At 36.0% G+C, this 12,503-nt stretch overlaps 2 protein-coding genes across 2 annotated transcripts in view; one reads left to right on the plus strand and one right to left on the minus strand.

Annotated features, from left to right (window-relative positions):
* LOC128868403 (putative helicase MOV-10) overlaps window positions 1-2,436 on the minus strand; it is a 40,410-nt gene extending 37,974 nt beyond the window's left edge. The window contains exons 1-2 of the mRNA XM_054110455.1: window positions 2,124-2,436; window positions 1,826-1,998 (exon numbers count right to left, since the gene is read on the minus strand). Coding sequence (XP_053966430.1) covers window positions 1,826-1,998; window positions 2,124-2,184 — 234 coding nt within the window. The 5' untranslated portion in view covers window positions 2,185-2,436. The remainder of the gene's footprint in view (window positions 1-1,825; window positions 1,999-2,123) is intronic.
* A 2,715-nt stretch (window positions 2,437-5,151) lies between these two features.
* On the plus strand, window positions 5,152-11,538 carry LOC128866595 (thioredoxin-related transmembrane protein 1). Its single transcript, XM_054107458.1, has 4 exons — window positions 5,152-5,641; window positions 8,274-8,435; window positions 8,513-8,687; window positions 9,410-11,538. Exons 1-4 carry the CDS (start codon window positions 5,415-5,417, stop codon window positions 9,941-9,943), a joined length of 1,098 nt encoding a protein of 365 aa, XP_053963433.1. The 5' UTR covers window positions 5,152-5,414; the 3' UTR covers window positions 9,944-11,538.
* The last annotated feature ends 965 nt before the right edge of the window (window positions 11,539-12,503 follow it).

The following is a 12,503-nucleotide window of genomic DNA, read 5'->3' on the forward strand; positions in this document are numbered from 1 at the left end:
GCACACCATCGAAAGCATTATATGCGACATTAAAGTTCCATTCCAGTAGATCTGTAGGCTCGATATATCGCACGCAGTGCGCCAATAAGGCTGAACAGTATAAGTAAATGGTCATACACGGATTACGGTCACGGTAAAATCCTAGCTGGCAATTTGGGGCTTCCCGGACTGGTGGACTATGTACTCACGCCTATACCTGCCATTCTCTCTTCAAGAGAAGAGTGGGAACGGAACGATGTAAGACAGGACGAGTCCATTCATGTATACACAGATGGCTCAAAGCTCGAGGGCTGGGTGAGCAGAGTTGTATACTCCGAACATCTGGGGATCTCCTTCAATGTTCGGCTCCCCGACTACAGTAGGCTGAACTGATGGCAATAACGAAAGCCGCCGCGACACTGGTACAGTGTGATGCGATATCCAGAAATGATGTCTCCATTTTCACTGATAGCCAAGCGGCGATAAAATCCCTCACAAAGCAGTCGACAACCTCCAAGGTAGCCATGAAATGCCGCATATCTCTTAACAAGACGGCCGAGTCATTTCACCTAAAGGTAACATGGATTCCTGGCCATCGCGACATTGGGAGTTAATTGTAGAGCCGATGAACTAGCGAGACTTGGCACCAAGACTGATGAGTACATAGACAATGACATAGGCATTCCGTACCAACATACAAGCTACTTATGCTTGAAGAAATCGTAAGAACTGCGAACGAAAGATAATGGAGTAATGAAACCACATGCAGAATCGCCCGACAACTGTGTGGCCGACTCTTAATGCTAAACGCATAGAATCTCTGCTAAGCCAAAATAAGCATAGTCTTAGCACAATGATTTCAGTCATAACGGGGCACTACCTAATGGGTCGACACGTCCATAGGCTGGGTGTGCAAACACATGACTTCTGTAGCAGTTGTCTAGATGAAGATGAGGAAAATACAATCTCTGTGCCATTGTCCTGCTCTATCCAAACGTAGGTTTACTATTCTAGGTGGAACATTTTTTAATGAGTTGAAAGATTTCAGTTCTGCAGAAATCAGAAATATTCTAAAATTTCTGAAAAGCACACACTGCTTTTAGGGGAGATAGGGACAAGCTCCCCACGCGGCATCACAATAGGCTACTATGAGCCTGAATGTGTCCCACAGGACAACCGCTTCAACCTTACCTAACCTAAAAGGCCACTGTGAAATCAGCAGATGTCTTAGAAGTGAAGTTTTAGATTTTTGATACAAATTAATTTAAAAAAATCAATCTAGCATATAACTTTAAGCACGTTGTGGAGGGATGCCGTAAACATAACGGAATAGCCGTAACCATTACCATAAGCAGGTGTCGATTAGTCATGCCATAACTCTGAACAGCTGATTTGAAATAGAATTAATGACAACATTTTGCAATAAAATTTCTACAAACACCAAATCGTGATCGATTCGCACCAGTAGAATCGATAAGATAATCAGACTGCATATACATACATATGTATGTACATAGATATTATTGCTTATTCCGAAAGATCAGCTTAAATTGTTAATAAATCTACCTGTAAAAAATCTATAAATCATAGGTATACAAAATACAAAAGATATGAATGAATGGTAAAAGAAATTGCAAACACCACAGTTACATATAAAAACATTCGAAACACGAACTGAAAGCCCTCTTATCACGTTTTAAATAGTCTTTGTGTTGCAGCCAACTTGCGTTTCAGTATTCAGTTTATATAGCGCATATGTATAAGTATGTATGTATGTGTGACAATACAATAAATCTCGCATGATATATTTTTTGTGCATGCTTAGTATAAATGCTTGGAAACTTACATCGCATGTACCGTTTGCCTCCAGAAATCGGCGACGAGTTTCATTTCCTTCAGTTTGGAGGTATTTTGTAAACTTCGCTCGTAAAATATGTTTACGCACCAACCAGTCGGTGCGCCAACCAAAGACCAAATTCTGGAACTCTTCAAACAGAAACTTGCCGATTAATTCGATTTCTGAAAACAAAAACAAAAAAAATTCACATATTAAATTTATCATTGCCACTACATAATCGTATCAGTCCACGTAATACGCCACTTTGAGTTTGTTCAGCACTTTATTCTAAAAATTTCTCGCTTACCCCATTCTTCAGCTTTATGAGGTTTTAAATTTTTTTCATTATTGGCACTTTGTCCACTCATTGTAAAATTATCACTTGATGCTTTCTCAAATCTTAAATCCGAAACGATAATAAAAATAGTAGCACATAGAAAGCGTACAATTACGTAAAAAAAAACCGTCCATTCACTTCAAAGTTCGTTTTAGCAATGACAACTACTGCATTTGCTGTTTTTATTTACACTTCTTTATGCATTACGGTTTAATGCAGCAGCGTCAGTGGATTCCCCGAATTACGAAAGCGCGTTGTATCAAGGCACATAACAGATAGCAGCGGTAGAAGAAAAACAATAACAGCAACGTATTTTGTTTTTGCTTTTGAACTCTAGAATGGCGAAACCCCAGAATGATAGAATAAGAGATTGTGCCTTCCGAATTCGTAGTGACGTCAAGCTGCGAGAATATACACACAAAAGGAAGGGGAATTGCTTGTTTGTGAACAGGATTAGTAGGTGAAAGCAAGAAATTATACGCACGCACACACATTCTTGGTGCGGAGTCTTCCGCTTAAAAATGCAGAAAACCCGCATTTGGAGGTATTTTTATAATTTGTGCTTTCACAACTTAACTCGCGGCACTTCGCTTTCATTAATTTGTTTAGTTTAAATATCATATGTAAATCACAATATTACCAAACTACACTAAGCACTGAATTTTTACAAACATGTGATTTATCTGATTCTTTGTTTTGTTTACTTGTTTTTTATTATTTGGTGATTATCAAAATCACGAAAAAAAATCGGGTTTTCTCATAAATGAGACGTTTGCCTTCAAATTTCAGTTAAGGCGTATTTTGCAAAATCTCGGGCGAACCCATACCAGGTTATAGCAATGCGAATTGAATAATATAGGTGGCGCCTTCTCAAAACAGTTGCTTTATTTTTCGCGATTTTGACAAATCTGACATCAAACAAAAGGAAGAGAAAATACATGTTTATGAAAATACAGTGAATGGCTTGATAGTATTGTGATATGTGAGATTTAAACTAAACAATCTAATGAAAACAAAGTGCCGCATGTTGAATTTTGAATGTACAAAAATTTAAAAAATACATCCAAATGCAGTTTGCGTTTTTATGCATTTTTATATACAATTTCTTGTGTTTCGTAGTTTCTATTGCTTTCGCTTGCTCTTCCTCTTTACAAACATGTAATTCCCCTTCCTTTATTTCGTATATTCATGGGCTCTGATGATATAGCGAATTCGAAAGGCGCAACCATGAATTCTAATGCTGAAAACAGTGAACGACGTAAACGCAGTCCCCTGTCAGCTGTCACGATCAAACTAATGAGAACCACATGTAAATGAAAAATTCCTTCCTTCCGTATCGTAGTATCGTAGATTTTATTTCACAATATTTGAAAATTCCCGTAAAACCCTGTCAGCTGATTGCTCTCTCACCACACAGTGCTGCCAAGCAGTACATTTCGAAATCATTTACAAAATAACCTTAGAAAAATTATAATTTTTATTAAAATAACTTAAGAAGGTTGTTGATTATAGATAAATGAACTATTTGCATTTGTTGGTTTCTGGCTTTGGTTTATTAAACAATGAAAAATTGTAACTGATAGCGCGGATGTGTGAAAAAGTGTGTAAGCAAATATATCAATGGCAACATTGTGTAGATACAACCAAACATATACACACACAAACCGATGTATTGTGTAAATATGTAATTAAAGGAATGCCGTTGTTCTCACGGGATGAGTTTTTGTGCTGGTTAGGGGCTGCGTACGTCTTTCACTGCTTTCAACATAACATCCTTGAGGTGATAGCACTAGTACATAAATACAATTGACATACATTTAGTAGATGCAAGGCGAATCTACACAAGGTGAGGTCACTAGACAGCCACAATATTTACATGTCATCAGTTTTGGTTTTTCAATTTGGTGGCTCGAATGACAACATTTCAATCAGAATGTAAGCAAACAAACGACATTCACTCCACCTCAAATTATGTTAGGTGTTCTAGTAAAAGCATCTTATATCAATATGCCTTGGTTAGTTATTTAATTTTGTTTCGTTTTATTTGTGTTTGCGCCATTTTGACGGTTGGTCGGGCGAATCTATTAAAGGTGGTATCGGTAAATCAGCTGATTTGTGTTTGTTTTTTTCTTTCACCGCGTTCATGTGGCTGTCAGTCCAGGGCGAATTCATTTTTTGATTTGTACTTTCCCACTAAGTTGCTCAATTCTGTTTCGTTTTATTTGTGTTTGTCCCATTTTGACTGATATAGCTGAAATTTTCCAAGGGCCCATTCACGATAGTCTCTTTTGCAACATTAATAATTAGGTGGAGTATCGCTAAGTGAAGTTGACTTGGTGAACCATGTTGAAAACGAAATTGTCATTTCAAGCTTTCATACGGTTAGCCAACCCCATCATTATTCAACATTAAAAACATTATTCACCAGACATTGGGAGAAAGGTCATTTTATTTGATAAATGATTCCTTATTTGATAAATTTAGAAAAATTTTAAACGAAGCAAAATGAAATATTTTTCAATAAATGTATTTTTGTCCGCCTGAAAATAACTTTTGTATTATTTATTTATTCCGGATTCAGTCTAGAATTAAGAGAATAAATCACGATTTATCCGAAATAGAAATAGAAATGTTTACAAATACGTCCATTTAGATCCAGCTAATAAGATTGTTCATTTTTCCAGATCCTAGGAAGAATGAAAATAAAGCGTTAAGAATATCAGATAACATTTTATCCGGGACGTTCTAATGTGTAAGTAATACGATCTGTTTATTTCAAACATTTGGAATTGACAAAGAAATGCAGCCATTGAATAACTACAAAAACAACTACACTGCCATATATATCATATGAAAACAATATAATAATTTAATTATTATTATAGTTATCGATTTTATATAATCAACTACTTTTTATCGAACAATTATCGACATGCAACTATCCCAGTTCCCATTGCGACGCTGTGTTGGAATTCCACACGAATTACCCAAAGAAACAAAAACGGTAGAAACCCACACATTCGTCATTTTTTCTGCTTCATGCAGACGAAATTTTTTCACAACGTTTTTTTTTTATTAATTGCTGAAGTTAAGTCAAAATTTTCTATTTGCATGAATAAATCAATGAAAATAAGAATTGAATTAGAAGTATAAATATTTCATAGTGAACAATAATTTATAGATTGTGTGCAAACAAAGGTGGATAACATACGAGTAAAGGAAGAAAGAAAAAGTAGATAGCCAAACGCAAGAAGAGCAATAATGGAGTTACGTACACGTTCCAAGCCAAAGCTGGCACGGAGTTGTATAAATTTATTTGCAGTTTATTTGGTTATTATGTCAACATTCACCGCATTCAGCACATTGAAGGCACATGTGGATGAATTGACCATAGATGAAGATTCCTTCGGGCAAACAACAACTCCATTGATAGAGTTGAATGAAGACAATTGGCAGTTAATGCTTCATGGGGAATGGATGGTGGAATTGTAAGTTGCCTACCAAATGATATAGTATATAAAGATGCATTGACCTCCTGCATTATAATACATCTGGTATTGATGTTTTACAAGCTGGAGTGAGTGCACGCAGTCAGGGTAGCAGATGTCGGAAATGAATGCTACGTATGTATGTACCTGCATGCACACATATAATACAAATGCGCGTGCTTTTACATACACACACACACACACAGCTTATAGGTTACATTCAATAGTTTGCAGCCGGCAGAAAATGCACTGCCTGAATGTAGCCTGACATTTAGACATCTAACCGCCAGTGTCTAGAATTCCATATATAATTCATTATTATTATTATTATATTTAATTACCACGTCACTACTACTTCAATCCTATCATGCGCATACATTTTTTTTTGTACAAACTTGATGTGTATCTTTGTTGTATTTTTTGTCAGACTGTGATTCATTTGTAAATTGATTTGCGGGGTTGCTTTCATATGTGCATATATATGTCGGCTGCAGTTGCTAATAATTATGGTAATTATTTAGTTTGTGGCCCGGGTGCGAAAAGTGGTGAAAAATAGTCGGTATGGGTACCAAATATTAATATGTTCTTTTAAACCGTTCAATAGTTATTATCTAACAAAAAACTGTTCCGAAAGAAGGGTGTTGTTTTTTGTACATCTTTCTATTACGTAGTCTTCCGCTTGTTTATTTTATTTATAAGGAGTCTACAATATTGGGCACCAGATTTTTGTAAATATAAATTTGACGGTGAAATTCATGTTGGATATATAAATCAGGTCTTATGCTCATTCTGTCAATAGAAAAAAGTAAATCTATAAATTCGTTTTTATACATATAAAGATACTAAATTTATACATATGTATATGATAATGGGTGTACAATCACAGGTAGTGGTCCACATTATGGTATCAAAATCGCACGTAAGTGCTACTTGAAGTCTAACTGGGGTACTCTTGCCATCTAACCTACCTACCTATGGGTGTACAATATAACAAGGAGACCAAAATTCAAATGGGCGTTCCCATCACCTCGAACGTGACAATCGTATGCATTCAAACTGAAAAACGCGTCTTCCGAAACGTTTTTCCATTTTGAAAATAGCCTTAACTTATATAGCAAAGCTTAAATAGCCCTATAATTGGTGCTAAAATTCATTAAATCGGGAAATTCTGGGCAAACAATTCAAGCGTCGATATCAGTAAGGCAATATTTCAGTGTGATTAAGGATTGGTGTGTGCACGGTGGCCCATTCACTTTTTTCAAGAAATATTAGAAATATTTAATGAAATTCCAGGAAATATTGGATTATTTTTTATTTTGGTGAAATTAACAGCACCACCGATCAGTTAATAATCAGTTCAGTTTGCGCATTTTTCCTTGCAGTGGTTCTAAACAAAGAGTGAGTTACTCTGACAAAAAAGTTAAATAAATAAAAGTAAAAAAATTAATAAATCAAATGAATAAAACTTTCGCATCACCTCCAGAAAGTTAGAATCTAATTGAGTTACCTATGAAGAAAAGAGTAAGTCAGCCCTTAGGGAAGCTGTAAATAAGTATAAAATGGCGTCACCTGCATAGAGATCCGTAACGTTAGTAGACAACAGTGACAAATGTGTTTGCAAAAGACAGAAGAGAACAGAAAACAAAACATTCACAGGATTCTATGAGCTTTCTCAAGATGGTCGCTTAATAAAGAAGTATAAAATGGCGTCGTCTGCATAGAGATCCGCAACGTTAGTAGACAACAGTGAAAAATCTGGTGTTTACTAAACGAAGAAGGCAGAAACAATTTCACACCGGAAAAAGAGACTGAAATGGAAGTTGAAACAGCGTGAGGTAAAAATGATGTCGCAAAATGACATCCTGCGTCAAACAGTATTAAAGCAACCAATAGCAGACAATAATGCAGATCTGCTGAAATGAAACAACAAAAACAATCATCACAAACAAAAGAAATTGCAACGTGACTGTCGACACGATTGGGCACCCCTCTAATTTCAAAGGGGAAATGTCTGACTTAGTAGACACATCCATGTGCCCTAATATGAGAGACAACAAAATTACAACAGAACTATCCTGTACAGTCAAATAAAAAATTGAATGCACTAGGAAAATCTCTCCATACGTTTATTTAAAGATTTATTTATTTAAATCATAGCTGCAAAAAATATTCTGAGCGATCACAGAGTCGCTCAAAAAGGTTTAAGGTCCTTCGTTCCTAGAACGGTCTTGAAAATGTATGGTGTTGCGAGATGGACTTCTTAAAAAGCGCGCAATCGACCAATCCAATATTATCTGCTAAGCGCTTTACCCGATTAGACATCCTAAAATTTTAGTTTTCAGGGAGCGAAATTCCCAGAAACATATTTTCTAGACCCAGGCGATCAGTGACTGGCAGGGCTCGATGAACTGCTACAACAACAACTTTATACTTTTATTATAACTTTTGAATGATAAAAAGAATTTGAATATTAATATTCGGTCCAAAATGCGTCGATTGGTATCCATATCGACTATTTTTGAACAATTTTCGCACTCGGGCCGTAAACTAGATAATTATCATAGTTAAAATTGATTGTTATAATTGATAAAATGTTAAATTGAAACAAAAATTTATTTTTATTTCACTTTAGCTTCGCTCCATGGTGTCCCGCATGTAAAAATCTCGCGCCTACTTGGGAGCGTTTCGCCAAAACGGCCACGGATCTACGTGTGAATGTGGCCAAAATTGATGTTACCACCTCCCCTTCGTTAAGTGGGCGCTTCTTTGTTACTGCACTACCTACAATCTATCAGTGAGTTGAGGCGGCGCTACATACGCGAAGTACCATTAAGGCGATCAATTTTCTATTTGTTTTCTTTTGCATTGCAGTGTTAAAGCAGGCGAATTCCGTCAATATCGTGGCTCCCGCGATGGCGATGCCTTGATGTTGTTCCTGAAGCAAAAGCAATGGCAAAAAATTGAACCTATTTCAGCTTGGAAAAAACCGGACACCATCCATATGTCGATATTGTCATATTTCTTCAAGTTGTCGCACACTCTGAAGGTGAGTTTGGTTTATGGATTTGCGGATTGATTGAACAAGTAAAGTGGCAAACTTCAAAATACAAAACGCGAAAATCTTTGCGCGAAGAAAAGAATTCAAAATAATCTCTATTTGAACTTGGGTGTAAAGTAATATTTCCAAAACCACATTTTTTAGTTTTCAACCTCGATTTTTCATCTTCTAAAATCATTGAACAGCGACTAACCGCCTGTTCATTCAGAATTGGTTTCTAGACAATCGCAAAATAAATTTGTTAACTACGAGATCTTAGTAGATTAGATTCTTTACGAGGTTTGCACTTCGACCGTATGGTCTTCTGTGCCCTTTACTCATCACAGTACCTCATCCAGACCCAATTCCTTTATTAAACTCAGAATGGAGTTGGGTTGGATTGAGCATATTCTTCTGGCTGCAGTTGGCCAAGATGTCTCACCCTGCTCCCCGCTACAACGCTGCATTCCAGAAGAAGGTGCATTGGAGTACGAGATCTTATCACACTTTACTATTTTTTTGTGTGAAATATAATTATTTGAATAGTTACAGAGATGCAACAACCGGACATTTTCGATTTTTCCTTCCTATACTTGTTTTTTTTTTTCGTTCTTATCAAGTAAATGTGTCTATTAACAACTTATTGAATCATTCTGTATGACAGCCTTAATGTCCAAGCATCATTATAACCAACATAATTCCTTAATTTATATAATTTATCGACTTGATAGGACGTCAATATACATCTACAAGAAAAATACGGCCTTCCAACCTGGGGAGCATATGCGCTATTCGCCATTGGCACCATTTTCGTGGGCGCTGCTTTGGGTTTGTTGCTCGTTTGTGTTGTTGACTTTTTATATCCACCAAAGAAATCGCAACGCCAAAGCTTCTCCGAATCCAAAGAGAAATCTGCTGGATCAGATGCCATCGAAGACTTAGCTGCCGACGAAATTGAAGATGAAAACGATTTGGCCGACGAACAGGGCGATGACGATGATGACGACGAGGACGATGACGAGGAGCAGGACAATGAGAATGAGAATGGCGGTGCTGAGGATGAAGACGATGCGGATGGCACTTCAGAGGGTGAAAAGAATTCGAACGCCAGCGAATCGGATGAGCCGGAGAGTGAGAAGGATGCCAAGAAGACGGCTGCTGATGACGGCGCACCTACACAAACGAGTATTAAGAACGATAACAAGGATGCGAGCAGCACTAGTCCGGCCGAGGTGCGCAAACGCAAGCCACGAAAGGCCGATTAAGGGATTGGCAATAAGCAGAAAACTATGCAGAAATGCTTATTAAATATATATATATTCAAATAAAATTTATTTAGCATATGGAGCTTCATTTGAGTGGCGAGAGCGCAGCTCCTGTTTTCACCATAGTAATTCTAATTTAATTTAACATTTCGAGTTGTATGCGTGCGCTGGAGAGAATACGAAATTGGCATAGGTTTGAAAATGATTTGTGATTGGTACGTTGAATGAAATGAATTTGAATATGCAATACTGCATTGCAGAAATTTCATGCCGACCAACTATTTCAGACCATGCAATGCAAAATAGCTTTTTATGTGCACACAAAATTTGTATCTACGCGGTAATATGCAATTTTCAAACAATCGAATTATTGGTTGCAAAAAAGCTGAAATGCGTGTTGTATACGTAACATAACTGTACATCTATCAATGCTTTGAATTTTAATCAATTGTCAAACTCGAACAAATTAGCTATTATTGCTAATACTCGTACAACGCACAAACCTTAATTGTATACTTTTCAACTTAAATATCATTGAATGTAATTTAAAACATGATTTTTCACTAATCCTAATTTGCGCCTGCAGCGTTTTAGTTTCCTTCAACATCTCAAATAAATAACATATTAAATTGTGCGAATACATTAAACAAAAAAAATTTGCCTTATTTAAAAATGGAACATGAACGAGCTATGTACGAAAGCAGGAAACGAATACATTCAAAATGCTTAAGAACTGACAAGTTTTATAGTAGTTTTAGTAGTTGCAGCGGTGTACTAAAGCAGATAATTAACGAAATGGAAGGCGTAGGCGGCGAAGCAACTGCAAGCCTAATAATCACATAAATGAGAAACTGAAAAACTACCATGTAAAAAACTATACTAATTTAATTTAAAACTAAACAAATTATTATATATTCTAAAATGAAAACGAAAAAATACTTATTGTGTAGTAGAGGAAGTCTACATAACTAACTGTTCATTAACTTTTAAGGATGCTGCTTCCGTTGCACCATTTGCAGATAGTCGACATGCAGACTTCTACACTTTTTTTTGCATTTTTGCGTGTTGGAATTTGTGTACTTGAAGCTGAGATTTCGTGCTTAAACAAACGATTACACCATCATCACCACTTTACTGTGCATTACAAGCAATTATTGATCTTTTTTTCATATATGTAGGTACATATATACATATAATTTTTTCACTTAAAATATTAAATACAATTTATTTCATTCTAAAAAATTCTAACTTGCTTGGGAATACGTATTAAAAAAATTAAGATATTTACATAAATTTTTCGTGTACTAAAGTATTTTTTCACTTGACAACTCGAATTTGGCGACGCAGTGCCAAGTCTTAGTTGGAGTTGTTGAGTCTCGACTGTATTCTGTATTTCCTTTTTTAATCTTTAACACTCCAAAAAGAAAGTTGATTTACGCAATTTTAAACGATAACGAAATTTTCAAAATGTATAATCTGTATAAAATATATTTTGCTAAAAATGTACAACTATTTTAATAAAAAAAAAATAATAATTTTTCTTTTTATAATTAACTGAAGCACTCATTTAAATAAAGGTTTCTTTTTTTAATATATGTACGATGTGTATTTTATTCTAAACATTTTGTGTGTATTTAAATTTTTTAAAAATGAAAAAATAAATAACGCCGCATTTCAAATGTACTTTTTTTTAAATAAATTTAAATTAAATAAAAGAGTTCAAATTATTTATTTGGTTGGAGGGAAAGTGCTGTCAAATTTAAAAAATTTGTTGAAGTGAAACTTCTTAGGCGTCGATGGACGAGAGAGAATGGAGTTTAAAATTCAAGGCCATGCAACGTTTTGGGCATTTTCGTTCCGCGAAAGAGAAAAAAAGATATAACGTAGAGGAAAAGGAGAGAGAGAGCGGGCTTTTTCGAGGCACGTAATAAAAGCGGCAATACTGCTGCACTGACGGCAATTTGCAACACTGTTGCAATTTCTCAACTAATACTTTTCTGATGTTCGGCAAACAAAAAATTTTTAATGCCGATTTATTTGTATTCGCGCGCAACATTTGCCGAATTTTTGACACTTCGGTCGTGATGCTTTTGATAATGTTGCTAGAATTTTGCATCGAACGAGATACTTCCACAAATTATGCAAAACTGCGGTTGTGATTAAGGCACGAACAAGCCCTGCTATACCTTATATATATCTTAGATATACTTGAGGCTATTTTTCCTTGTGGCTGCTAATTTCTAGTGAGAAATGACACTGCCTACTTTTTGGCGCTTGTTTGTTGGTGCAAACTTGTAGGAAATATATTTTTGGTGCCTACTTTTTTGGCGTTATATTTCCTCGGTGTTTTTTGGTCCCTTTTTTCGGCGTTTTTTGGTGCCTACTTTTTGGCGCTAATTTCCGTTTCCTGGCTTGTGCTTGTGCGTACTATAAATTGCTATCCATTCCGGCGCCGGATTTATTGGTATTGTCTTGCGGTAATTTGTGCCGTTGCTGCGGTCCTGAAATCGCTGCGATTGTGCGGGTGATAAACGCTCGGAGTAGTGCGAGTTGTTGCCAC

The sequence above is a fragment of the Anastrepha ludens genome, chromosome 6, assembly GCF_028408465.1.
Source record: "Anastrepha ludens isolate Willacy chromosome 6, idAnaLude1.1, whole genome shotgun sequence".
NCBI lineage: Eukaryota > Metazoa > Arthropoda > Insecta > Diptera > Tephritidae > Anastrepha > Anastrepha ludens.